The sequence below is a fragment of the Cadophora gregata genome, assembly GCF_030347475.1.
Source record: "Cadophora gregata isolate MNR1 chromosome Unknown scaffold_1, whole genome shotgun sequence".
Taxonomy (NCBI): Eukaryota; Fungi; Ascomycota; class Leotiomycetes; order Helotiales; family Ploettnerulaceae; genus Cadophora; species Cadophora gregata.
This window is the reverse complement of record NW_026695924.1, coordinates 2365703-2392120: the sequence shown is the minus strand read 5'-3', so window position 1 is coordinate 2392120 and position 26418 is coordinate 2365703. Positions and strand designations below refer to the sequence as shown.

At 48.8% G+C, this 26418-nt stretch overlaps 8 protein-coding genes across 9 annotated transcripts; 3 read left to right on the top strand and 5 right to left on the bottom strand.

Moving 5' to 3' along the window:
* Positions 1-1243: 1243 nt before the first annotated feature.
* On the top strand, positions 1244-3912 carry ONS95_000793 (uncharacterized protein; the record flags this gene model as incomplete). The annotated part of the gene is made up of 3 exons (XM_058493966.1): positions 1244-2233; positions 2530-2764; positions 2816-3912. Exons 2-3 carry the CDS (start codon positions 2716-2718, stop codon positions 3910-3912), a joined length of 1146 nt encoding a protein of 381 aa, XP_058364168.1. The 5' UTR covers positions 1244-2233; positions 2530-2715.
* A 1377-nt stretch (positions 3913-5289) lies between these two features.
* On the bottom strand, positions 5290-6541 carry ONS95_000792 (uncharacterized protein; the record flags this gene model as incomplete). The annotated part of the gene is made up of 3 exons (XM_058493965.1): positions 5290-5589; positions 5697-5958; positions 6303-6541. 3 exons carry the CDS (start codon positions 6539-6541, stop codon positions 5290-5292), a joined length of 801 nt encoding a protein of 266 aa, XP_058364167.1.
* A 1008-nt stretch (positions 6542-7549) lies between these two features.
* ONS95_000791 (uncharacterized protein) lies at positions 7550-8332 on the bottom strand (the record flags this gene model as incomplete). The annotated part of the gene is made up of 1 exon (XM_058493964.1): positions 7550-8332. One exon carries the CDS (start codon positions 8330-8332, stop codon positions 7550-7552), a length of 783 nt encoding a protein of 260 aa, XP_058364166.1.
* A 2973-nt stretch (positions 8333-11305) lies between these two features.
* SAM2 (methionine adenosyltransferase sam2) lies at positions 11306-13403 on the bottom strand. The gene is made up of 2 exons (XM_058493963.1): positions 12519-13403; positions 11306-12467 (listed from the first exon to the last, which is right to left on the bottom strand). The coding sequence occupies exons 1-2, from the start codon at positions 13056-13058 to the stop codon at positions 12009-12011; spliced, it is 999 nt and encodes a 332-aa protein (XP_058364165.1). The 5' UTR covers positions 13059-13403; the 3' UTR covers positions 11306-12008.
* A 589-nt stretch (positions 13404-13992) lies between these two features.
* On the top strand, positions 13993-15313 carry FET5 (ATP binding protein). Its single transcript, XM_058493962.1, has 2 exons — positions 13993-14258; positions 14377-15313. Exons 1-2 carry the CDS (start codon positions 14211-14213, stop codon positions 15208-15210), a joined length of 882 nt encoding a protein of 293 aa, XP_058364164.1. The 5' UTR covers positions 13993-14210; the 3' UTR covers positions 15211-15313.
* ONS95_000788 (uncharacterized protein) lies at positions 15314-16526 on the bottom strand. The gene is made up of 2 exons (XM_058493961.1): positions 16226-16526; positions 15314-16171 (listed from the first exon to the last, which is right to left on the bottom strand). Exons 1-2 carry the CDS (start codon positions 16239-16241, stop codon positions 15690-15692), a joined length of 498 nt encoding a protein of 165 aa, XP_058364163.1. The 5' UTR covers positions 16242-16526; the 3' UTR covers positions 15314-15689.
* Positions 16527-16585: 59 nt separating this feature from the next.
* On the bottom strand, positions 16586-20422 carry ONS95_000787 (uncharacterized protein). Of its 2 annotated transcripts, none has more exons than XM_058493960.1 (3): positions 18794-20422; positions 17997-18745; positions 16586-17949 (listed from the first exon to the last, which is right to left on the bottom strand). In XM_058493960.1, exons 1-3 carry the CDS (start codon positions 19445-19447, stop codon positions 16776-16778), a joined length of 2577 nt encoding a protein of 858 aa, XP_058364162.1. In that variant the 5' UTR covers positions 19448-20422; the 3' UTR covers positions 16586-16775. The 2 variants fall into 2 exon arrangements, with proteins under 2 accessions (XP_058364162.1, XP_058364161.1); XM_058493959.1 differs by having other exon boundaries at positions 17997-19495; positions 19545-20422.
* Positions 20423-20424: 2 nt separating this feature from the next.
* SSK2 (Suppressor of Sensor Kinase (SLN1)) lies at positions 20425-25885 on the top strand. The gene is made up of 2 exons (XM_058493958.1): positions 20425-24727; positions 24779-25885. Exons 1-2 carry the CDS (start codon positions 21202-21204, stop codon positions 25279-25281), a joined length of 4029 nt encoding a protein of 1342 aa, XP_058364160.1. The 5' UTR covers positions 20425-21201; the 3' UTR covers positions 25282-25885.
* Positions 25886-26418: the final 533 nt, after the last annotated feature.

Genomic DNA, 26418 nt, shown 5'->3' with positions numbered 1-26418 from the left:
GACTTTTCAAGGTTAACAGGGACTGCTTGGTCAGAACTACTGGCATGGACATGGTTCTAACATAAATTGGCATTATCTTCAAATTTCCTCTATATCCCGCTGTGGATATTGGTCTATTTCTGTACTCGACACGTTCTGGGGTTTAGTTTCTCCGGAAAGATCTTGCTCAGCAACAGTCGGTAACACATGAAAGCTGCTTTGCAGACAACAATATGCTTCAAATCTTGTAGTCATGAAGTCGAAATACCAACAGAGTGTGAAAAGGATGTGGCACTGTTTCCAATCTTTACTGTCTTATTCGAGGGAAAAATCCGGAACGATTCCTCGAATCTTGGATTACCTTGCGTTTTACAAGCGTCAATCTATCAGCTGTCAACCTCCTTCATCATCATCACTTGTTGATTTCTTCTGTCTTGATCTGGATTCCTTTCGACGATACTCGGACAAAATCCTTACTCGCGCAACTCATTTTCGACTTGCTTGTCAGTTCCATTTCCAATTTCCTATTCTTTGACTTCTCTTCATTATATCTTGTTTCTCTATACAATAAATCCGTTCTATCTGGGCCACATTCAATGATGAGGAGGAGGACGCTTCATTTCTGAAATGGAATTATAGCTTCGTCCAACACTGTACAGAAGAAGTGACCCAGGGGAAGTGGTGGAAATGCTGGCCAAACGCCTCGGGCCACTGATATCCCTCGTGTGTACAGTTCTCCACTACTTGGAGGGTTATCCACGAAGCAGAAACAATTGACGCCGGATGATTCCAATTGTATCTGTCAAGAACTTGGTGGACTTGCATACCTGAACATCAGCAATGTACCTTGGGAATGAAATAGTAGTTGGGACGTCCGGCTTTCGATTCTCTGAAGCAACACCCAAATTCATGAGAATGACCATCACGAGTGAAATCCCGTCATCGAGTAGCTGTGACAACGTGTTGATGCTCTCTTGATGATTAATTTATAATCTGCTCTAAGCATTCTAGTGGCGTCAAGAGGCAACACTTGGCAAAGATGTGCCCAGAAGAGGGCTTTGCTTCATCGAATCATATCCAGGCACTCGTTTCATGGTCGTTCACCAGTAGTTGTCCCTATCAGGTTGCCATTATTCAGATTGAAAATTGACAGCTTGGCTCTGAAGGCTAACCAATGGACTAGATTTATGCTTAATCAGGGTCCTTATTAGCACGTTTTCAATCAATGCGCTTGGCAGAGGCTTTCGTATCGGCCTTTTCCCACCTTCCGCAAATTGGGACTTGCTGTTGACCAACGAGCCACGCTCATATCTCTAAGGCACCGCCCATGGGATCGGATTTCCGCTTCGGTCGCGGCTCAGAACTTCAGAGGTCGGATGCTGATCAAGGGCATATGACTTGTCCATTTTTTGTGTACTCGCAAGTATACCTGGGATTCCATGGTCAATAGGGGTCGTCCAAAAATACTAGAGTAATGAGGCAGTGATCACGGAGCAAGCCCCGAAGTAGGAAGATACGAGGTTTATGCCGAGCATCCGCTAGCCGCAACCAGATTCACGAAGCGACTGCCAGCACTTCAACTCGCTCGAGCCGACAAAACTCTTCGAGATGAATGTTCACTTTCCGACCGTCACCCGGACGGGGCAGATATTGACAGCGGCGCTCTGAGGCAACAGGGAGTTTCTGATTCCAGGAGTCATTAACATCCTCGTATCATGGGCGCAGTCAACCACGCGGGCTAAGCTGAACCTCGCTAGGTCTGGGCTTGGTGCGAATCTAGGGGACTCCGGCCATAAGGTAGCGTTCTAGCACCAGGTCGGTCCATGGCCCATTGATACGGGTCTCGAATTCACAGCGCGTTATTCAGCTGGTCTGAAGCTTCGGTGGCAGAACGAACATGATCTCTCTCTCTCTCTCTCTTTCTCTCCTGCCGGAACAAGCACGCCTCGAAGCAGCGTTAGGTGTCTAACCGCGCAGTTCAGTCTAGGGGTACGCCGAGACAACAACATCTAGCGACTGTACCAACTACCAATCATCAACTGGTGTCACCTCACGCGCAATCTTCACTTAGTTGTCAATCATTACAGTATTCAACGATCCACTGGGACTTTTTCTTACTCATCCCAACCTGACCCTGGCAATGTGACAGACTGATTCGCTAGGCTGAGACGGAAAGTCTCGAGGTGGACGAGGCAAGTATCGTCTCTAAGGTCTGCGAGAACCTTGCACGGCTCTTGACAGGCTACCTTCTAATGTATGTCTTATCCTTACTTCGTCGCTCCGCGAGTCCTCCCCCCTGTCTCTAGATGTCCTTGTTATTGAATTCTTCATGTATTGCAACATTTCTCGATACATGCTTTGCGTGTTCTGCAGTACCCATTCTTTTGACTTGTATTTTGTTTTTTAAGGTATTTTGGGTCATGCAAGCTAGCTGTCTAAGCTTCTTTCGTGTCGACTGTGTTTCTTCACCCTGGACAAACAGTGGGTTACTTAAAGGCCCTGCATAGTTCTTGACTACCCTGCATGATCTACTGAACGGACTCTACCCAGTATGAACTAGCTTACATCGTATCGTTCTACTTCCTCACCTTCTACGACCCACAGGCCCGCTTGTAGCATCATACGGCAATAAAACGCCTAGCGAGTCACCATGTCTCCAAATTGGAGTTCTGTATAAGTACGGTTGGTAGGTATCGTCGATACCTTCCAGCACGAAGACAATCACAGAGTATTGACATGCGTGTCTGCAAGATAATATGTTCGGTGGTGGCTTTGGCATTTACTGGTTGGTCTACAGCTTTATCACGCTTTCGACTATGTGAGCTAATTATCGCAGTCTCATCATCTCCTACAAGTTGGCTCAAGTCTCAACTGCTTGGTGAGCGGGCTACTTTTGCTTCGTCACCCGCGACAAATTCCCGGTTGGAGGGCCGAGATGGTGCCAAATTACGCATTCTTGTTGCTGGTGCTTCAATAGCTTCAGGTTACAAATCTACAGACGGCAATGGCTTCCGCGTTCAAATGAGGGATGCTCTCGTAGCGGCTGGAAACGACGTTCAAATGGTTGGGACCGTGCAGAAGGGCCCCAATAACGCTTTTGTAGGCGAACCTGGATTACGAATCGATGAAGTGATGGCTCGACTAGATGCGGCACTTCCCAAGATATCACCGCCTCCAAATATCGTTCTGGTACAAGTCGGTGCGAACGATTTAGGCCAGAAGTTCAAGGTCGACACTATGCAACAAAGGATCTCGACCCTAGTCGACCACGTCTGCACCGCAATTCCTGGTGTCAACGTCGTTCTCTCGACACTGCTTCCCAACGCGAAGTTTGAAGCTGGTGTAGTGGTGTTCAACTCCCATCTCCGTGCAGTTGCGGAAGCCCAGAGCGCGCAAGGAAGACATGTTTACATCTCAGATGTCCACTCTTCCGACTTCTCCTTGGCTGATATCCTGCCACTGCCAGATGGAACACATCCTACCGATGCAGGATACGCCAAGATGGCTCGAGTCTATGTCAGCACCATTCTCGAAATTGTGAAGACTAATTTCGCACCACCTCCTACCCCGTCGATCTCCTCTGCCGCTCCACAAGTGCAGTCTACATCGAGCATGGTAGCTCCAGAAATAATTAGCACCCCACCAAGTCCTGTTTCCGAAACCACTGCAAAAGTGACCTCAAGCTCTCAGATCCAGAGACAGCTAGCCAGCAAAAGTACCTCGACGACATTGGCAGCCACGGAAATCGCCAAAGAGCTACCCTCGAGCACGTCGTCATTTGAGAAGCTAGCAGCTAGCACAACTGGGGCAGCTTCAACACCAAGCGCTTCAACTCCAGCCAAAAGCAATTCAGGAGCACGTCTTAGCCAATCCGGCTCTCTCCTTACCACGGTCGGCATGCTGGCATGGACTGTCTTTTTGTTTACAATTTGAAGAATAGAATATACCTAATGGTAGGTTTACTTCCTATCCCATGTACATACCATACGCTGTACACACACACACACACACACACACACTCGCTCTCTCTCTCTCTCTCTCTCTCTCTGCCACATCACACCATTTGCTGTCGATGCTGATTATTTTCTTGTACCAGACTGGCGTACGCCTTTCCAATAATATATAATTCCGAAACCTTTACCGGCTCACGAGCACATGGGACACAAACCACATACTTTGGTCATACATACCACGTTCCTAGAAAGATGCGATGAATGTGGATGTGTTTCTGAAGCGTCAAAGATTGATTACGCAAAAGGGGTTGTCAATGCGCCTCTCAAACACTTTGACACATTTGACGGATATGCCCCACCAGTGGCCCGGACAATAAATGGTACGATAATTGAAGATTTGGAAACATCTTCAATACCCTTGTTCTAAAAACAGATATTCAGGCGCAGGCATTCAAGTCATACTATTGTCCTGTCTCGCGGCCTCTCCGAACTCCTCACGACAACAACTCCATCAACAACGTGCTTCGCATGTCAGCAAGCCTCTTCTCACAATCGCAAACTGCGGCTTCGCTGACGACAATCACTGTCAATTGAAGGTGCCTCGTGCTCTCTCACAAACATGAATACCAAGTGGCCAGACCCCCGTGTAGTCAGATCCGGAAGCACGTGTTTCGTGGCTTGCTGATGTTTGGCGGGAAGCGAGAATGTTTCTTTTTGGATGGCGTGAGACGGTGGCTTTTGTGGCTTGACTGGGGTTCTCGATCAGCTTTCTGGAACTTCTAGAAGAGAAACTTCTCCGATGCTGATGGCTGAGGATTGATCATGTGGTGGTGGTAGGCTGGGATGTTCTTTTACTGAGGGAGTGTTGGAAGAGATGCTGTGAGCACGTGGGACTAAGCAGCTGCAAGGCGCGGAGGAGAATGATTCAGCCTTCTAGACACCGAATAGACATAGACATGCAATAAGTATTAGCATAGACATACAGATGACAATCATAACTCGTAATGCATAATATTACCGAAGGTCCATTTCCAACCTTGCTATGTGTGTCTACTTTGTTAAATAACTCGAAGACAGAGGTGGAAAACGAATGCACCAGCGAAGCAACCTAATGATAGCAAATGGAATCATTGATGAAGCAAGCTTCACCATACATACCTGGTTTCTTCCTCTGTTCATGCACCAACCTATCTCCTCTCTCGCTGTGCGGGTTAGTCCTTTCCAATACACTCACTTTACTCATTTGATTCACTCCGAAAACCTTTCAATGAACAGGTCCACTTAAGGTATCTTCATACCGTACCATCCCACACTACATCTCCCCGGCATTACTCTCCTCCCATACATCTCGCCCACTCTACTCAACAGCCGGCCAAAACACCCTCTCCACATCCAAAACTCTCTTCCAAATCCCCTCCACCCTCTCTCTCCTTTCCTCACCACCTCTCCCCTTCCCCGTCCCTTCTTTCTCTCCCTCTTTCTCCCAAAGCTCATCCACCAACCCCGCAATCTCATCCACAAAAGCCGCAAACTCATCACTCGTCCAATTAGGAATGAATTCCTTGCGTAGCGCTCCACCATCCGCTTCTTTACCCGGTGGGTTTGCGGCAGTGGACGAGGAGCACGAACCTGTATATCGCCAGGCTGTGAGGTAGCACTGGAGAAATCGATCTCAGTCAAAAATGAGCCGATCAAGGCATGGGAACGACAAGAGCAGAAAGGAAAAGAAAAGAAAAACAAAGAGAATGAATAGGAAATACATACCACCTCCGTCCCCCAAAGCAACACCAGCCCCTCCAGCATTCCCATCTTGCCACTCTCAACCGCCTCACCAACCTCAAAGAACAACTTCCGATACATTCTCACGCCTTCACTAACTCCCTCTTTCTCTTGGACTTCATCATCTTTGACGATCGATGAGGTAGATGGAGATGAGATATCGAGATCATAGCGCGTGGCTACGTCTTCGAAGAATTTGAGTTCGCGCCGGACGTTGTTTATTGATGAGAGGAGGAGGTCGAGGAGTCTGTGTGAGGGGGGCGAGGGGGAAGAGGTTAGTGTGGGTTTGGATAATGATTGAAAGCGGTAGTGGTAAAGAAGGCATGAAGCTAGATGGGTTCTGGTTTGAGTAGACTTGTCATACAGAGGAAATGACGAGAGGAAAGGATATTAGGAGAAAGTTCGTTGGGATATGAGCTCAGGACTCAACTCAAGTGCTGAGCTCAAGTCTCAACACACAACCACTCTCGAATTCCCTTATATCACATCACACCACACCCAAACCCAAGGAGCAATTCTCAATCCCAATTCAACCACCTCGCACTCTCCCACCACTTCAAAGCAAAACAAAAAGACTCCATCCAAACTCACCTCTCCTCCAAAGCCCTCTCATCAACCCTCCCCTTCAACCCCACATTAGCAAGCAACAGCGCTGCAAACCGTATATAAGCCTGCGCGTACAACCTATCCTGCGCCAGCCATTTCTGCAATACGTTCTTTGAGAGGGTTCCGGCGCCGGCGTGAGCGAGGAAGGGTGATTGTGTTGCGAGGGTGAAGGCTTCAGGGTGCAGGGACAGGATATGGGTTGTGAGTTTGGTGGGAGGGGACATTGTGAGGTAGGGTTGATGAACGGAGATGATGAAGTTTGTAGCTAGAGGTGGAGAGAGTGATAGGAAGTTGGTGTAGGTGAGGTTTGGTGGTGATGTGCTGTGATACGAGATGGTGGGGTATGGCGGGGTTGATTTACAGTCACATCACAGGACAGTGGGGATATATATCTGTACAGCAACGATATCACGATGTTTGTCTATACCCCCAGATCTTGAGGACTACAGGCTGGAGTTTACGAGCCATCAAGCAAGCGAGCAAGCTTAGGTGTGTTGGTAGGTTATTTACTTCCAAGCGCACGTGGATTTCTTCAACACGTCAGATCTTCTTGCATTTACGAGTATTCGGACATCCTTAGTGAGGTACGGAGTTTACGGCATTGGAGGATCTAGACCAGGGACCGCGACGACGATCTCTGCAGATTGATATGGTAATCTTGAAATACGGTGGGCCGCGGTGCAAACGGATTTGAATTGCAAGAGTGGGATGGTGTGGTAAGACGGGTGAATTCCACTCAACTGTGGGACGACATGTGCCCAAGACCCCGCGTCAGCTCGGAATATGTAGGGGTTTTATTGTTTTCAATAGGGGGATGTGGTCACAAAGTCACGATTGGAAAGGTACAGAATGTTGTCAATGGACTGATTGTTATTGAAGTAGCAGAGTACATAGAGCCGGGTCACCATCCCAAAAGAGGGGAGACACCAAAGCCATCGCAAAAGCGCAAGACGCGAAGTAATAATGAAAGACAAGATCGAGTTAACCGTAATCCTCAAGCATCCGTCCCGAATGAAAAGAACCCTTTGCTGAAGAAAGTGTCGGTACCCGCGCTTTGCTTCAACGAAACAGAGAAACCATGGGAAATACATAAAAACTTTTTTATGTCCACGGCGAATAGCGTCATTGCTGTGCCCCTATGCTACAGCGTGCTACTATTGCCTCCAGAGGCAAGAGCCTTAAGCTCTTCCTCCCAATCCATGAGTTGCCGGCGGAGAATACCAAAAAGTGAGTCAACCCTGGTGGACGCCCGAAGGTCCGTTGCGACGCAAAGCAAGGCTCTTCCAGTGATCACGCTCCTCCTTCAACTTTGCAATTTCATCCTCGAGTTCCTCAAATCGTTGCATCTTGCGCTGTCGAGACTTACGTGCTGCAAGAGTGTTGCGCGCACGCTTCATCGCGACAGTGTCGTTAGGGTCTTCGACAATGATAGGAGGAAGAGGCTTATCCCGCTTTCGAACACCGCCAGCAGGTGCAGGTGGAGATGTTGCAGTACCAGAACGACGACGACGAAGATGTTCGGAAACCTCTAGTTCCTCCTCTGGGAGAAGAGGAGACTGCTCAACTTGCGACTTTGGCTGTTCGACCTGGTCATCCTGAGGGAAAAGAGGATACCATGGGTCACCAGCGAGCGCTTGATCGAGGTCTTGGTTGTCACCGATGAAAGGAGAAACATCATAATCTGCGAACTCTGGCGACTGGTGGTATTGCGAGTCGGGAGAGGTCAAGTTTGTGAAGGCAGTCGAGTTTGGAGCGGAAGCGAAAGGATCGCGGAGCAAATCTTGTGGAGAAACGGTACCCATGTTTGTAGAGCTGGTGGAGGAAGACAAGTTCATGTGTGGATCGTAGATAGTTGGCACGGCAGGCGAAGAGTATGCCGATGGGAACGAGTTCTGGCTTGTCGACGCACCGCCCTCGAAGGCGGTGAAGTCGTCGAAGAGATCCATGTCTGTTGCAGTGTGTGAGTCACGGCCGACGGGTGAAGAACGGTGGTGAATGTTACCTTGCATAACCATGTTTGGAGTTTGCGGGATGTTACCAGTGGATTGCGAAAACAATGGGACTTGAGGACGAGTCTGACGCTGTTGTTGCAAAGCAGTGGTAGATGAGGGCGCGGAAGAAGCGTAGAACTGTTGAGGACTCTGCGCAGGATTGAACCGATTGGTGAGGGCCGAAGTAGTGATAGAATGTCCAGTTGCTTGAATTATCGCGGCTACTCTCTGGTTCTGCAAAGACTGGGCAGAAGCAAGATGAGACGAGTTTCGACGATGAGCTTGATTGTTGGACAGACTAGGGGTACTGCGAACGCTGGGAGACCTCTCGAACAGAACGAAGTCCTGATGATTGGTTTGCGGATGAGACTCGGGATGTGAGGGATCCTGAGAGAGTTGTTGCGGAGATTGTGCCGGCAGGCTCGATGAAGAGGGAGGAAGCCATCTTGGGTGGGAATCCGTGGTGGAAGAGTTAGAAAACTCTGGAAATATGTTGGCGGTTTGGGAGTTGAAAGCGAAGCTGGAAGCTGGGCTGGAAGTCAATTCGTCCTGTGAAGGAAGAATGGTTGGGTGGGGAGTGGAGTTGGTGGTTATCTTTAAAGGTAGAATGGTGGCGATGGTGTCCAAAGTACTGGGGCCAATTGCTTAAAACATCGTGAGTGCAAGTCCGATGTTTGTATTGTGTCTTTGAGTATTGTGTTTGGTGAAGAAGAAGAGAGGAGCAAAGGCAAGCAAAAAATGGGGGTGGCTCGTCTATTAATGTCTGCCTGGCCTGGGTTCGTGTGCCAGAGCGCTAGTGGTTAGCGAGGGTGTGAGTCACATCAGGTCCTAATTTCTCAAGCACACAGCCCGCAGCCACGCTTACGGATTCATTCTTGCGTAGGTATGGGGATGAGGTCTCAAACCTCCAGCGCAACATGATTTCAGTATTGTTTGTTTATTTTCTTCGCTTCTACATTCTCTCGAATTTCTCTGGCTTCTCTGCTATTCTTCATTGTTGAGATGTCCTGTTCTGTTTTCGCGACTTTTGAAGGCATCCGAGACGGGTCGGCAGAAATCCGCCCTGCCTGAGAGCCCAGCCCTTTTTCTCGCCGTGCCACATACAGTTTAGCTTGCTTGCGCAGCAAGTGGGATCCTGAAGGAGCTCACCAGTAGTGAGCTTCAGCTTTTTCAAGAGTGAACATCTACAGGAATCAGGACTGCTTTTCTCGAGTGGATTAATTTACTTAAAGTTTTCGCGGAAGGCAGAATTGTCAGTCTCGACCAGACCACAAGTTGCGAATTTGTTATGCTTCTTTCGCAGCCATAGGTACATTCAGTATCAGTATCGCGATTTTGAAAAGTAACTCGCCCAACCCCGGATATACGGTTATGGATACCACCAAAGATCTGCCCTGGCCCAAACGCCACAACCCCTGGAGACACAAACGATAAGCTTTGTACTCTTCATCTCACCTCTTGCATCTGAATTCGTACTCGGCGAGGCAACATGCAACCCACTCTCCACGCCGCAATTATTTCCGCCTTCCAAATACGATACCGGTACCAAGTGGGTTCGCCGGCCGAAGCAAAGCGTTGAAGGGCGTGTATGTCAAATATGGGCGGATCAACTTGTCAATTTTCCGGCATTTTTTTTTGCCCTTTGCCCTTTGCTCTTCGCCCACAAATCCTGAAATCTTCTTGTAGCTTTGCAAAGGGTACAAATGCGAACCCGCCTCCAAGCCTCCTCTGTCCGCTTCACTCTCCAGATTTCCTTTCAAAATTTCCCCAAACCCCACGAATTGACCCAAAGCAGCGACTGTGACTCATTTTTCGAAATCTCCGCAGCATCAGTTTCGTTTGGTTTGTGCCCGTCGCATTTCTGAGTTTATGATTGGTCGCTAAGCTGCAGGAGAAAGTGCTGCGGAATGCAAGCTTGCATGAAACCGCAGCGGCCAGAGTTTGGTTGCTTACGTGAACACGAGAGGAGATACCGGAGTTCGAAATTCGAGAGCGGAATTTGGACGGCGTTCGCTTATTCTCGTTTGATGAGAAATCCATCTCAGAGGGGGTGAATCACGTGTAAAACAGGCCATGTGATTTCGTTCTCATTGAGAATGAGAGGGCTTGGAGTGGTTCTAAAATTTGCCAATGTATACTGTGGCATCTTGAAATAGTATGCGCTTAGTTACAAACGCGCAAATGTGGAGAATAACTAAGGTACCGAGTATGGGGATTTCTGCAGTTACACGGATCCCGTGATCGTCAAAGATCTTCAGATCACCTACAGGCAAGTAACCTTACTATATGGACCGTATCCTCTCAAACAAGACACGATAACACAAAAGATTTCCTACCTCATTCGAATCTAATAGCATCAACAAACCGATCACTCAGCACCTCAACTAGACCATGGTGCAGTCCAAATGCCCAACAGACAGTGTTGGATTACAGTATGTTCTCCGATCTCAGTACTTTGTCAACCGGTGCACCTTCCTTGGTATGATTAAAGTCCGGCTTCTGTGCTGAGTTGATGATGTCAATTCTGATAGCCCAAATGAACAAGATTCGATTCCGAGTATTGATGACTTTGGGGTCCGACAATGGTGTTTCGGAGATACTAACCATTCACGATTTGTGCTTGAATATTTCTGCATCTTGATGCCCTTGATGTGCAGTACAGTATGCCAGTTGATAAAAGAGATACTTGTAAGAGGGAAGGTAGTGTTAGTCAATGTTTGTTACCTGTCCTCAGCATCGTATACTCAGACGTCGATTTCGGGACAGCGGAGAATACAAGCAGATACCGTGTATGTGTTGGCGTTAAATCCTTATTCTGAAGCGGCTTGCATGTCAATTACTCACCAAGGCAGTTGATTCTACGAGATAACTTTGACAGGTATATATGAATGAATAGGAGTCAGTTCACGTCACGTAACATTACATTACATCACATCACATTAAGTCAACAAACACATGGATGGAACAACATCTAGATGCAAACGCAGTATATTCATACCACACTTCTATCTAAAAACCCGATTCTCCGCATACTAGCACGTAGCTGTGAAGAGAGCACACATGGGGTATAATGTGCTTGCTTATGATGGCCAGTCGCTGGCTCGCCCGGTCGTCCGCCCAAGCCTCGTTCCAAGAACACCAACGAGGCGCGCAGAACAAAACCAGACCCAACCGACCACCAGATCCAGCCAGAAGAAGATGTTGAAGTTCTCCCTAAACGCCAGATATAGTTTGCTAATGCTGCTCTCTATGGTGCAGAGATATTGAAAAATCAAATATCAAAACCGGGATATCAGAGTCTGACTCCTCTTCCTGCGAAGAGAGAGGAGACCCGTTTCCCGTTGATGTGTGATGCCCTGCCTGTCTTATCTACGGTCTATGTTGAAAGACTTTTATCTTCTTTGCGCTTTATTTTTGTGCACCTTGCTTGCTGCCCACAAAATAACGGTCAAAAACAGAAGAGAAAGCTTCGAAAATGTTGCGGATCAGAAAAGCATCGCGAAAGTTGGTAAATGTACCGATTATCGAATCAAGAAGGAAAAAACTCCGTTGTAACCCCGAGGTCGTTGAGACCATGCCCTTTTTTCGTCAAATCATTTCGCCGTGAGAGTCCCATAGGAAAAACAGATATTCTGCCTCGAGTAGAAGACGTTGAGTCATTCCACCATATTCATGGCAACGTGTAGGTAGTGTGTAAGATTTAGAGAGTGAGGGTCTTTGGCTTCTCCCAGCTGAAGTTCTGGTTGGTGAAGTGGCCGTTCTTGGCAGTTTGGAAGTAGATTGGGCGGGCCAAGTCGAGCTCCTTGACAATGACACCTGGGCGGAGATCGAAGTTCTTGTTGATGATCTCAACGAGCTCAGCAGAGGTCTTATCGGATGTACCGTAGGTATCGACGTAGATGGAGAGGGGCTCCGCAACACCAATGGCGTATGAGAGTTGAACGAGAGCACGGCGGGCAAGCTTGGCGTTGACCAAGGACTTAGCAACCCATCGGGCGACGTATGCAGCAGATCTATCGACCTTGGAGAAATCCTTTCCGGAGAAAGCACCACCACCGTGGGCTCCCCATCCACCGTATGTGTCAACAATGATCTTTCGGCCGGTAAGACCGGCATCACCTTGAGGTCCACCAATGATAAAGAGTCCGGAAGGTTGGATCTAAATGTTAGGTTAGTAAATGAATATTGCGGTAAGTTTCGAGTAACATACGTGGTAAATGGTCTTATCATCCAAGTACTTGGCAGGGATAACCTTCTTAATGATCTTCTCCTTGATCTCCTTTCGGAGCTGTTCAGTGGAGATATCCTCGCTGTGCTGAGCAGAGACGACAACAGTATCTACTCTGACTGGGACAACGGCACCGTTATCGTGCTTGTACTCAATGGTGACTTGAGTCTTGGTATCAGGTCTGAGCCATGGCAAGCTTCCATCTCTGCGAGCAGAAGACATAGCAGCATTGAGCTTGTGTGCCAACTGGAGGGTCAAAGGGAACAACTCTGGGGTCTCGTCGGTGGCATAGCCGAACATGATACCCTGGTCACCAGCACCCATCTGCTCGAGAGCCTTCTCGTAGTGCAGACCTTGTGCGATATCGGGAGATTGCTCCTCAATGGCAACCAAGATGTTGCAAGTCTTGTAGTCGAAACCCTTCGCCGAGTCGTCGTAACCGATGTCCTTGATGGCATTTCGGATGACCTTTTGGTAGTCGAGGTGTGCCTTGGTGGTGATCTCACCGAAGACCATGATCATACCGGTCTTGGTGGCAGTCTCGCAAGCAACCTTGGACAGAGGGTCAACGGCTAAGCAGGCATCGAGAATGGCGTCGGAGACTTGATCAGCGATCTTGTCTGGGTGCCCCTCTCCTACGGACTCGGACTAATGGATATCGTCAGTAAATGAACCTCGCAAATGTGTCACCAAGCCCCAAAGAGAACAACATACGGTGAACAGGAAGTGTCCCTGGTTGTGGTGAGCAACTCCATTAGTGGCAGCGACCATGATTGCGGTATTAGAATGTGAAGTAGGGGGAGACGGGGTGTGGAAGAAGAGTGGAAAGGATAGTTGTAGAAGAGATAAAGGGTAAATCAACAGGTGAGGGTTTTAAAGAGAAGTTCGAAAGGGTTGTTGTGCAATCGCAAAAGTTGTGAGAAAGCACGCTAGAGAATCGTCCGTGCACTTCGGGGGGGAATGGTGTGCTCGCTGGCTGAGGTGGGAGTCTCACCGCCTTTGACCCCTCCATTCACTCTGAAGACGCATAACATAACGACGGATTGGTCAACAGAGCCGGAGATAGGATATTCGCCTTTTACATTGATACCGATTTGTTGATTCTTATTATGGTAAGATTTCTGCGCCGGGCAGAAATCTACTATCAGCTCAACACGTATTCGCCGAAGCTGATTGAGGGACAGAAAGAAAGACAGGCGGGGGATAAGCGACATTTATTACTAGGTATCCAGGCTATTGGAAAGGATCACAAAAGATAAGCAGGATCAAGAATTCAAATTTGGGAAAAGCTCCGAATAAATCTCTACATATTCTATCATTTCTAGTCGATTCTAGTCGATTCTATTTAGTAGTTGTTGTGTTGAAGAGGTTCCAAAACAATACAGCATTTGCTCTTAGCTCCGCCGCGAAACATACTTCGGCGAATTTTTTCCATTCTGCCAGCTAACGTACCACTTCCTTTCTGAAATTGCAAGAGGCACAGAAACGGCACGGCAAAGCGAATACGCCACGTGCCTGAACGAATACGGAATCTCCATTGCGCCTTAGGATCAAGGCGAAGATCTCCAGCCTCGAGTAAATTTCTCAAGCTGAAGAAAAGGCTGAAGGTCAGACCGCGATTTCGAGTACCCCGCCATCTACACCAAAACAACACAACCTGATACCGACGACGCAATGAGTAAGTTCGGTGTTCTGGTTATGGGACCTGCGGGTGCGGGAAAGGTATGTCCCTAATTTTCATTCTCTGGTTAACAGCTTGTTTGTGTTGTCTTTATGTTTCGAGAATCATACAATTATATACAACAGTCAACAAGGCATAGCTAACAGCCAACCCAAATAGAGCACATTCTGCTCCTCCCTCATCACCCACCTCCGCAACAACCGCCGCTCCTGCTTCTACGTGAACCTGGACCCCGCCGCCGAAGAATTCACCCACGCCCCAGACCTCGACATCAAAGATCTCATCTCCCTGGAAGACGTAATGGAAGAGATGGGCCTCGGCCCCAACGGCGGCCTAATCTACTGCTTCGAGTTCCTCCTCGAGAACCTCGACTTCCTAACCGAAGCTTTGGACCCTTTGACAGAGGAATACCTGATTATCATCGATATGCCTGGGCAGATTGAGCTGTATACGCATATTCCTATCTTGCCCGCGCTGGTGAAACACCTGACAAGGACGGGAGCACTGGATATCAATCTGTGTGCGGCGTATTTGTTGGAGGCGACATTTGTGGTGGATCGAGCGAAGTTCTTTGCGGGGACGTTGAGTGCGATGAGTGCGATGATTATGCTGGAGGTGCCGCATGTGAATATATTGTCAAAGATGGACCTGGTGAAGGGTCAGGTGGGCAAGAGGGAGTTGAAGCGGTTCTTGGATCCGGATACAACTCTTTTAGATGATGATCCAGCGGAAGGAGCTGTCGATACTGGGGAGGGAGAGGCGGCAGATTCACAGACTGTCATGCGTGGTGCCAGTTTCAAGAGGCTGAACAAGGCGGTTGCGGGTCTGATTGATAGCTTCAGTATGGTGTCATACTTGAGGTTAGATGTGCAGGATGAGGATAGTGTCAATGGGATACTGAGCTATATCGATGATGCGATACAATTTCACGAGGCACAGGAGCCGAAAGAACCGAACGATGAAATAGACATGGAGTATGGTGATGACGAGTAAAAAAAGGATTGGTTTGCATCTGGCGTTCAGGCGGATAAGGAAGACTGGAATGCATAGCGTAGGCGTTTATTATGATATCCAAAAGCTCTGTAGAGTTGTCTGTCACTTGGGTTCACGTTCCCAGATCTTTGCAATGAGGTACTCGTGCTGGATATACATCGTACTGCCGTGCTCATCATAGTCCAAAACGTCCGTAAAGCGCGCATCATACCGCATCCAGTACAAGAAGACAACCCAAACTCTAATTATTATGCAACCATCCATCAATACCCTGAGGGAGCCGCCGTGCCCAAACGCCAAACCTGAGTACACTTCCTTATCTCTAAGCCACTCCAGTTCTCTCTCCAAGTTGACAAACCAGCCACTCTAGAATCCGACGTCTTCCAGTACCATATTACACCCTGACTTCGTAAGAAAGATCAAGTCAACTCTCCAACTTTCCACAGCACTCTTCCGACTTCCCCTCTGTCTCTCTCCCCTCATCTCCACGAACTCCCTGCATTCGTCCTCCCATACCCCCCCTTCCCACTCCCCGTACCACTATTCCCCCCACCAGCCTGATTCTGCACGCCCTCCCACCTCTTATACTCCCTCTCCCAGACCCTCGCCACCTCTCCCGCCCAGCCCACCAAATCCCCCACCGTCCTCTCCAGCCCCCTCTGCCAAACCACCGCAACCAGGACGCCAATACATCCCCAAACCACAAGCTTCATCACTACCCGGAACCAGAACATCATGACCCGGCGCACGAAATACAGGATCTGCAGGGCGATGATAAGGAGGAGAAGGAGTGCGGCGAGGGAGAGGATCGCGGGAGAGGTGTGTAAGGTGCGGAGAGCGGAGTCGAGGTAGGGCGTTAGGAGGGGGGAGTATTGCGTGTAGAGATTTGAGAGGGTGCGGAGGGGGGCGCGCGTGTAAGGTTCGAGGGTGGTGAGGGTTTGGAAAACCGGGAGTGCATATTCTGTTTGAGGAGTTAGCAGGTGGAAGACAGAAAAGAGGGAAGGGAGAAATTTACCTTGGAGTATATCCATGATGGGCAGACAGACAAGCGGAGGAGAATGCGATTCGAGCGCAAGTTTGCAATGCGCTGGCTTGGTGAAGATAGTTGTGGCTGGGCCAGACGTGGTTGGATGTACGGAGGAGTCTTCCTTTATCACTATTTGCGATGAGACGCGACAAAGAACTAGTGAAGGCGCTGCGCGTTGAATAACGAGAATTGGTGATGAGGAGGCGCGAAACTGTACGCTAGAAGGCAGCGCTGCACCCTGGTCACTCGCTTAGCGCGATTTGCACGTGCCAATTGCGACTTAATGTCAACAACAGCAACATCAGGCTGTTTTGCCAGCACTAGGTAGCGAGCCGAGGAATTCAGAAATTTATGCGTAATCCTTGTTTCTAGCATGTTAATGCAAATGCTATAATCTGTACAAAAACTCTCCGAGCGCCAACGCTATGCAGAATATTCGATCCAGTCCCAACCAACCCAACCAGCCAACCAAGCCCATCCAGAGCGATGCCCGTCGCTATGCTATGCAATACCCACCGACCCAAACTCCTTTCATAACTCATGCAAGGTCATCAATATCATCATTGTCATCCCATCCTAGTTTCTTGTAAATAGAGTCCTCTTTACTCAGTTCTAGACTTGCTCCTACACCAACACTTACTCCACCATTCTTTCGTAACTGCTCATTCTCCTTGTCGCTTCCTAAGCTTGCCATCATTGGATGGCTATGCTCAACGCTACTTGCGGGCCTTCTCTTGACAGGAGTATCTTCAATGCCATAGGACAGTGAAGTGGACAGATTCTTTACTGCCGAGTCTGGCACCGCGTTGAATAGCTGTGCACTTGAGCGGCGCACATGCAATGGTGAAGAAGGAATGCCACCAAGGTCCATTGTTGACATTGATCGTTTAGGGAAAGCCGGCACAGCTTTCCTCGTTGGCGTTGCCTGAATATCCGAAAACAGCGGATTGCTTTGGAAGCCACCAGATGACCGAGATACCGATTGAGGAATTCGAGGGATACTTGACGCGGGAATCATAGATGCCTCTTCAACCATACGTTCCAGACTCGACATCTGGGACTGCTGTGCAAACATATCTCTCTGGCGATTTGCCTTTGGTGTTGCTGAGATTTGAACTCCTTGAAATAGGGGGTTCCTGACAGGCTTCTTCGATTTTCGAGCGCTAACGGATCGTTTCTCAGCTGTCTCGGCTAATGCCTTTCCTGCCAGCTCGCGATTTGGCTTCTTTAAAGCTGAAATCGCCTCCTTTAGCTCAGCGTCGATAACCGCCTGCTTCTTTGCCTTTGCATTCATCTCTGGTAACATACTTCCGAGATCGACTTCTCGTCTGGAGAATCGTTTTGAGTTGAGTACGCCGCCTCTAGCTGCTTCGAGAGATTGTGAATCGGCACTAGGTATACTGGACAGCGATGGAGCCTCGCTCACTTCTCTCTTCAGTCCCGGAATGATAGGCATTGTGGCAGATCTCATTAGGGCAATTTTCTTGTTTGGCCCACGGGATATACTTCTTCGCTCTCGCTCATCAGTCAATACCCGTTTCAGGCTTCGACGAGGCTTCACAGGAACAGGTCGTTTCGTCGCAGCACCAGGCCTCGAAGGAGCACCGGAGAAGCTGGAAGACTTGACTTTTGGCTTTGGAGGCGAGACAACTACTGGACCTCCAAGCTTTCGATTTATGACTGCACAGCGATCAGGAAGACGCGATTGGAAACTGCAATGTTAGACATGACGGAGTATAGATTCTTTGGATTGACTTACAATGGTGCAATCACTTCAACACAAAAGTCCCGGAGAATATTGTCAGTATGCTTTGTTTGATTAGAAAGACCAAAAGGCAGGTCAGAGGTGGTTTGTGATTCCACAGGAGTAGCATTCATGGACTCAATGGCCAAAGACTGCCATATGCATAATCTGTCGATGTGCACATCTAGGAGCATGGTGAGATGGTCGGCTTTCTTTGATTTGGCGGGCTTTTCTTTGGAGCCCACCGCCTCGGTACTTGGCAAGGCGGTAGGCAACCCCTCTCCAATATCTTCTGTTGATGTTGCCAGGGGCTGAAGAGCCAGAATTTCGAGGATCACAACCATCTGGAGTTGAGTTTCTCGAATCCGTAGTTGAGAGATCCGGGTCTTAGTCAGTTCGTCACGAGAACTACCAGGCCCTCCTGTATCGGTATCATCATCGTGGGTTGCCCACCATTGCCGTATGAGGGGTTCCTCGTTGGGATAGAGTCCGTTCTTTCCAAGCTTCATCTTCTTACTAGCCCTCTTCTTTTTGGGTTTCCCGCCTGCTTGAGCTGCCTCGTCTGCGGTGTGGTCATGGACATCGATCAGAGAGACACAGGTCGGAACCCCATCTCGATACTTTTTTTCCAGGAGAGTACTCGACATAACCATGCTCTCTAGAAATGAGATAAGATCGTTTAGGTCGAGATTGGAATCATAGTCCAGGTGGAATGCAGCTCGAGCCCGAGACAAAGGTCCTTTGGCGAAGTATGCTAATGAGGCCTAGAGTAAGTTAGTAGTGAGCTAAGAAGGGCCGGGATCGAGGCATGCCTTCGAAAGATACAGAGCCTCCAGGTAATATGTCCGAACATTGTCAAACATATCCGTTGCTGTAGGTTGTGCAGCGACCTCATCCATGGAAAGAGCTGGAGGGACACATGTGGTGCTCGTTGCCGCGGTCGTTTCTTGCCCATCAGTTCTCCCTTCTATTGACAAGGGAGAGTCAACAAAGACTGGCTCTGGTCCGGATTCAACAACTGGAGTTTGCGAGTCTGACTGAGATTCCGTCAACAGACCGGTCGAAGGCCGCTTCACCATGGACTGTATAGCTTCGATTGCCAAGCGCTTCTTCTTGCTGTACTTGTTTACTTCCGGGGCTGCAGTAGGCAAGTCCACAGAGGGCTGAAGGCCTGCTCGGTCTGGCAACTCTTGCCTCGACACTATAGCTGCCGCCTTCAACTCCTGCAGATTTACCCATGAACCGAGCTGTAGTAGAACGTAGAGACCTCGGCTTTCTCGTTCCACTGCGTACAGTGTTCGAGTATCGTCGAGTCTTGCTATCAAAACCGTCGGCTGGTTTCCCATCCTCTCTTCTAATTCCAGTATCTTGACATGAGTTTCAAACAGCCGCGAACTGGCCAAACCTTTGCCAGTGGAGAGTATGTCGATATAGGAGAGCGGAAGGTTGGATCGTGGCAACAGCATTAGTGGCTGGAGGGAGTGCGACTTGAAAAAGCCAGACGAGGGATATGGCTGACTTCATATCAGCACTGCGTGCTAGTCAAGGAGAGTCCGTACTCACTCGCACAACAAATTTGTCTCCCAGCAGATCTTCCATAGTATTTCCATCCCGCTTGCGCTTCTTTCCTCCAAAGCTCACGCCATCGCTGAGGTTTAGTGAATTGTCTGATGCTGGTGTGAGAATCCCAGAACGCGTCGCCAACGCGACATTGGGCTCAATCTGGCTTGACATAGCAATGCAGTATCGATAAATGGTGTCATGAGGTCCTCATCACTTCATACAAGGACCCCAATTGTTGTAAGGCTGTTGATATGTTGCTGTTAGGTACAAGAAGAAAGGTCCAAGTTTGGACGTGCACAGGAACACGCGCTCGTCGGGAAATGTCCGGCATGCCCCGCCAAAGACAACGGGCACCCACTCGCCCAAATGAGATCACTGAGATCAGTGAGATCACTTCCAGAGCTCTATTTTTCAATTTAAGTCTTATACACACTCCAAACCTTAGTTGGGATGTCATATCTCCTCCTTGCTACTTATTAGGACGAAATGTGCATTTTTCTCTTTCCATAGCCTCTTCTGAATTGTTTTGAGCACACGCAAATAAATCAGCACACTTTGGTATATGTTTAGCTGCCTCTTCAGGGCGTGATGTGCCCAGTCAACGACTACCTATAATACCTTAAGGTAGATAGGCACAGTATCCTATGTGAACTTCACATTTTACAAAGTAGCCACCCCATTCCACTGACCGCCAGACGCCAACTTCTCTCTTTACTTCTTTTTGAATTGCTTCTTTGCCAGCAATCATAGTCACATTCGAGGAAGGCTAGTCTTCCAGTAAGGATTACTACTGTATTACTTCAAAAGGTATATGACCCGGCTTTAAAGCCCCGTTTCCGGATTGGCGGTACGACGCGTGAAGGTTATTCAAGGCAGAAAATCAGGTTCCCGGCGTGTTCCTTGGATGGATTTATGCTCTGCAGCAACTGAACCTTGGCTATAGCCTTGTCCAAGGATGAAGTTGAGCCACAAAGTCAAAAGCAGGCCACAGTCAGTGGCTCAGGACATCGCATTCGTTGTCCTTGGGTGGCGAAACCTACGCGTCTACGAGGCGTAAGGTCGGGTAACAGTCAAGAGGGTTTGGACTGTGAAGATCGCAGAAAAGGAATGTGAACGCTGAGGCTGCTTCGATATCAAAAGGGCGGGATCACTCATTCCATCTCCCCAACGTCGAACTATCTCTCATACACTCTGTTCCTAAATCTCGAGAGTTCATACCCTCGCTACTTAATGCGACATTGCGAGCAATCGAGATCTCGATATCCAGGCACGCGGAACTTTGCCTCCGCGACAAAACTAGCGCCCCTTCGGCAGCAATTGATACGTTGGAGCCTCCATTGCCCGCAAGTCCAATCGCACTGTACCGCTTCCCGTCGATATCCTACATATCGCGCGGTGTTCCCGGAACGACTCAAGGTCCAAAAGACTTCGAATCTTCTGGTTCAATCACTCTCCTTCTAGTTCGTGAGTATCAGGATCAGGATCAGGATCAGGATCGTGGATTCGCGGGCAGATCCAAAACTGGCTCTGGGCTGCCCTTGTCCGATACCCTGTCCCGGGCCTGGAATACCAATGCGGGTACGCTAAACAAATTACCTTACTTGACCGCGCTATCGTTGACAATATTGCCTGCCTCGCCTCTCTGCCCTTCTCTGCCATGAGTGTTGATCTGTCGCCGCGAGCAGTACGGTTCTCTCAAGGGGCAGAGGTTAACGACCTGGATATCCTCAAAACCCCAAGGGTGATGGAACGGCCGCATGCGCAGACGAGCGATTCGGGCGGCTCAGGCTCCTCTGCAGATCCAAATGAGGTTCTCACGGTGGATAGCAGACCCATTAACCAGCCTCCAGCTCTTGCGCTCCTCGACCCACGATCTTCCGTAACGAGTATCAACTCCAGTGTGCGGAGTCATCGAAGTAGCACAGATGGCAACGGCATGTATAGAGGGGAGGTGGCTTCCCCGTTTTCACCAAACACTCCCGTTCTCAACGGCGCAACAAGTCGACCCCAGAGACCAACTGCACCAGCGCGGACGCCTTCCAGTACATATGCTCCAGCGCGACGACCACCGCAGCCTCCGTACATTTCGATGGCAGACCGAAACCGATCCATGTCAACGTCTCGCTTCAGACAGGATCCCAACGCTTCATACAGAGCTCAAGAGAAAGCCTACGTACAACGGTTACGAGAAGATCAGCCAATGGAGTACTTCGAGCCATACACACCAAGTATTGGATACGGGACTGGGTCAGACACAGAAGACGAGTCGCCTTCGGAACCCCACTTCGATGGTGATGCATACGACCAGGAAACGCTGCTGTTCTATGGCAATGAGAGCATGCAACCAACCGCAGAAGATCTTCAGGATCCTGCCAATCGAGAACGGTTGGAATGGCATGGAATGTTAGCTTCGGTTCTGACGGGAGATGTTGTGAGACAGGAAAAGAAGCGTCTGATAGGAGCATCAGACAAACAAGGAGCGAATCTCAACACTGAAATATGGTTAGGAATTCGTTCGAAGAATTGCGGACGGACACTGGCTGCGCAACGAAGGCTGATAGAGGATACACGGACGACACTAGACACCCTGTTGGATGAGATCATCAGGTTCCAGGTCCAGGGGGAGAGTGAAGCTGGTAAACCACCGATCGACCAAGTACGGGACGTTGTCGCAAAGATCGAGAAGTGTGAAAGCCTTTACCCTTCTCGTATGGCTTTGGAGGTTGCCAACAAGCTCGCAGCTTCTCCTCAATTCCATGCAACTTGTGATGCTGTCATCTCATGGCACAACACGACTGAGCTCATCAACACGGAACTTGGAATCTTACAGAATTGGGTTGGAAATGCTGAATTGGATTTCACTCGGGCCAAAGAACGGTCTCCATCTGGAAATGGACTGTCAGACGAGTCGTCGTTCATTGATAGGCTGTTGAAGGAAGATGGCCTACGGTCGTTGCAAGGAGACAAGAGCATTATCATTGGTGTCTCTGAGGTCATCATGAAAGCCAAAAGAACGCTAATCCAAAACTCTGAAGGTTTCGCGAAAAGACATCTTCCGCCTTACATCGAAGAGCTGTTGACTCTCATCAACTTCCCATCTAGACTGATCGAGGAAATCATAAAAGTCCGCCTTCAATTTGCCCGAAAGATGAAGGATTCTGCTCAGCAAAACTCCATGATGCAAGAGCAAATGATATCGCAGTTCCAGATCCTGTTGAAGCTTGCTATACGCATCAAACAGGAATACTTGACAATATCCCAGCCGGAACCTGGATGGGATCTTCCTCCTTGCATCGATGATGAATCCTTCGATCAAATAGTACTAGATGCCCTAAAGCTTTACTTCAAGATGCTCAACTGGAAACTAGGCGGAAACAAGAACACATTTAAGGAAGCCGAAGTGTTGGAGCAAGAATGGGAATTTTCAAACGAGATCGGACGCCATCTTCAAGGTGGCGATGTGGAAGTTGCAGAGCAATTCAGCTCGCTTACTCACAAGGCTTTCTATCGACTCAGTCAAACTTTTGAGCGAGAACTTCAACGGAAGCCCAAGGAAACTGCTGCTGAGATGACAAAACGTTACAAGCAAAGTCTCGATTCTGTTCGTGTTCGACAGCGTATGCTGCAACGTTTCTCGCGGCAGCTCAGCGATCGTTTTGAAAACGCTACGGATTTCAGCATCTCTTTAAGACATGAAGCTCTACAGCAGCTTTACTCGCGACTGATAGAGACGGGTCACTTCTTAGTCTACACAGCTAGCATCGAGCATGATGGAATATTCCTAATCGCTTCTCCATCCTTATACAACCGGCCACAGGACATCCAGTCTATCCTTGGGACCTGTTACCACTCTGACCAGGTACAAGAAGACCCAACAAACCCTTATATTCTGGTTCTGCGACCTGAGAACGTGGTGCCCTGGGATGGAAGACAAGTTGATGCAAACATACGGGAGCCGGCGACTGATGTCAAAATGGGTCATCTGCGGCTCATTGCGGATGGCTCGCAAACGCGGCTGCAAAATGCACGACAGGCGTTCCTGGACTCGATTGATTTGCACCTGGATATGGTCGTGGAACAACGGTCCAACCTCAAGAAAGTCAACCTCAAACTGACAGAGATCAAAAAAGTCGTCTATAAGCTGTCAAATTTGATCATGGACAGTGTTGAAATTGTGAGAAAGCAGACTGTTGGTCTTGATTGTCAAGAACTCATCCAGACCTGCTTCATCTTCGCAACTGAATTCGGACAGCGATCTTTACTTTACATGGATCGCAACCGAAAGCAGATGAACAATCTGAAATTGACGAAGCTAGCTCTGGACTGGGTCAGCTTCGTATGTGACGATTGTATTGCAACCGACCGAAAAACGTTTCGATGGGCTGTTCAAGCTCTGGAATTCGCAATGAAGATGACACAAGGACAATACATACTTGCTCTTGGCGAGGACGAGTACACAAGACTCCGTGCCAAGGTGGCAGGCTGTATGTCACTTTTGATCTCTCACTTTGACATTATGGGTGCAAGATCAACTCTCGCTGCACAGGCTGAGAAGCAACGCATCGAAGCCATTGCAAGCCAGTTCAGAAAAATGGACATGAGCCGTATGCTGGATGATGAAGAGTCATCCAGATATGTCCGGGAGCAAAGACTTGAGGAGTTGGCGTATCTGGACGACGCGAGAAAACAAAAGGAGGCTGAAAGGCAAGCTCTGGGCAGAGTACTTGAGGAGTCGAGTGAAGCCGATCGGTCATTGACCTTCCTATCATCATCTGCGTCAAACGTAAACATGCGTTGGCAGCAAGGAAATTTCGTTGGTGGTGGAACTTTCGGTTCTGTCTACGCAGCTATCAACCTTGATTCCGGTCATCTTATGGCAGTGAAGGAGATTCGCCTACAGGATCCGTCGCTTATCCCGACGATTGCAGGACAGATCAGAGATGAGATGAATGTCCTGGAAGTCTTGGATCATCCCAACGTTGTTTCGTATCATGGGATTGAAGTTCATCGAGACAAAGTCTATATTTTCATGGAATTTTGTTCTGGAGGATCATTGGCTGGTTTGTTGGAGCATGGACGTATCGAGGATGAGCAGGTCATCATGGTTTACTCGCTACAGCTACTCGAAGGTCTTGCATATTTGCACGAGAGTGGCATTGTTCATCGCGATATCAAGCCAGAAAGTAAGTTTAACTTCTACTCCACATCATGAAATAGCTTACCAGTAACCCTAGATATCCTGCTCAACCACAATGGTGTCATCAAGTATGTGGACTTTGGTGCAGCAAAGGTCATTGCTCGTCAAGGCAAGACACTTGTTGCCGCTGAGCCTGGTAAGGCGAACAAGTCAATGACAGGAACACCTATGTACATGTCTCCTGAAGTCATTAAGGGCGAGAATCCTGGACGGGCTGGTGCCGTCGACGTGTGGTCTCTCGGCTGCGTGATCCTCGAGATGGCAACTGGCCGCCGACCATGGGCATCGCTCGATAACGAATGGGCCATCATGTACAACATCGCACAAGGCAATCCTCCACAACTGCCGACCATCGATCAGCTGAGCCCAGAAGGCATTGATTTCCTGAAGCGATGCTTCGTCCGAGATCCCAAAAAACGCGCCTCAGCCGCCGAATTACTTCAACACGAATGGATCATGGCCATCAAGTCTCAAGTTGCCATCGAGCCCAGCACACCTAGTGATTCCGGATCAAGTCATTCTCGCGGCAGTATCGGCTGAGCTTCATCCGAGGCGGTGAACACCTTCCTATATCTTCTCATTGTATTTATTAGTTCGGTGGATCCCGTATCAAACACCCGACGTTTCTTCTCTGTCACATCCATCCAAGAAACTCGGGATATCGCGCCGTTCCGCCACCGCTCTTTCTCGGCTACACTGCCGTATCTTTTGGGAGGAGCGGCACGGCACGGAATTCTTCGTTTTATCCTTCATTGTTCTCTCCTTTGTTTGGGGTCACTGTTTTTTGATACGATACCAATACGCAGCATACGAAGCGTTCTAGGGCCCGGGCATACACGGAAATGCATCAGCGATGAGTCAGGCGTTTTACTTTTCATACTTGTATTTGGCAGACAGACCAGAGGGAAGCATTCCCACTAGGAATATTTTCCTATTTTGGCATTGCAGAGGCAGGCAGCGAGGAGAGTCGAGGCGAGGCGAGTCCAGCTCGGTAATGCGCCATTGTGGTAGATATCCTGCTTTCGCTCTCACATCCGTCTGAGTGTAGGCAAATAGGAAGGACGGCAGTACATGAGGGTGTTGTGTGGTAGATAGATGATGGAGGAAGCGAAAGTGTAGTTGATAGTCGAATAGTAATCAAGTAAATATAATGGCTATCTAACTCTACTTTACCCGACTTTGCTATCAGATCATGTCTTTAAAGGTACCTGCTTCTCATGCGTAGGCATTCTATCCCTAGTCAGTATGCCACGACTGAGCATTACCTGCCTCTGAGAGTGGATACGGTAAATGAATTGCAGCGAGCAGCTTGTGTTGTCTTTCTCAAGTAGAGATATCAGCCATCGCCACGATACCATCCTTCCGATTCAGGTTACGTACCTCACTATCTTCTCAATTTCCTGGTCATAATTTACATTTCCCATCTATCAATCCATCTACTCACCCAATCCTTCTTCCCAGAAACCACCAGAGAGCAATCAATCAGTCGGTAAGTATCCCAAGTAAGCAAGCCTCGGCCTCAGAGGCGCCTCCATGAGGCTTAGGCGGAGGTTTTAAATGCACTGCACTGTAGACGCTGCATCTACATCTGCATCTGCGCCTATATCTGCAGAGCACATATCTCATGCCATGCCATGTCATGCCATGCCCTGCCGTGTCCTGATCTGTACAGTACAA

Bases quoted from the DNA above. Each gene is read 5' to 3' on its own strand.
- ONS95_000787 (XM_058493960.1), bottom strand. From the start codon at position 19,447: ATGCTGTTGCCACGATCCAACCTTCCGCTCTCCTATATCGACATACTC. The intron at 18,746-18,793 runs GCATGCCTCGAT...AACTTACTCTAG, and splicing joins AGGCTCTGTATCTTTCGAAG to GCCTCATTAGCATACTTCGC. The intron at 17,950-17,996 runs GTAAGTCAATCC...CTAACATTGCAG, and splicing joins GTTGAAGTGATTGCACCATT to TTTCCAATCGCGTCTTCCTG.
- SSK2 (XM_058493958.1), top strand. From the start codon at position 21,202: ATGAGTGTTGATCTGTCGCCGCGAGCAGTACGGTTCTCTCAAGGGGCA. The intron at 24,728-24,778 runs GTAAGTTTAACT...CAGTAACCCTAG, and splicing joins TCGCGATATCAAGCCAGAAA to ATATCCTGCTCAACCACAAT.
- SAM2 (XM_058493963.1), bottom strand. From the start codon at position 13,058: ATGATCATGGTCTTCGGTGAGATCACCACCAAGGCACACCTCGACTAC. The intron at 12,468-12,518 runs GTATGTTACTCG...CCTAACATTTAG, and splicing joins ATGATAAGACCATTTACCAC to ATCCAACCTTCCGGACTCTT.
- FET5 (XM_058493962.1), top strand. From the start codon at position 14,211: ATGAGTAAGTTCGGTGTTCTGGTTATGGGACCTGCGGGTGCGGGAAAG. The intron at 14,259-14,376 runs GTATGTCCCTAA...CAACCCAAATAG, and splicing joins GACCTGCGGGTGCGGGAAAG to AGCACATTCTGCTCCTCCCT.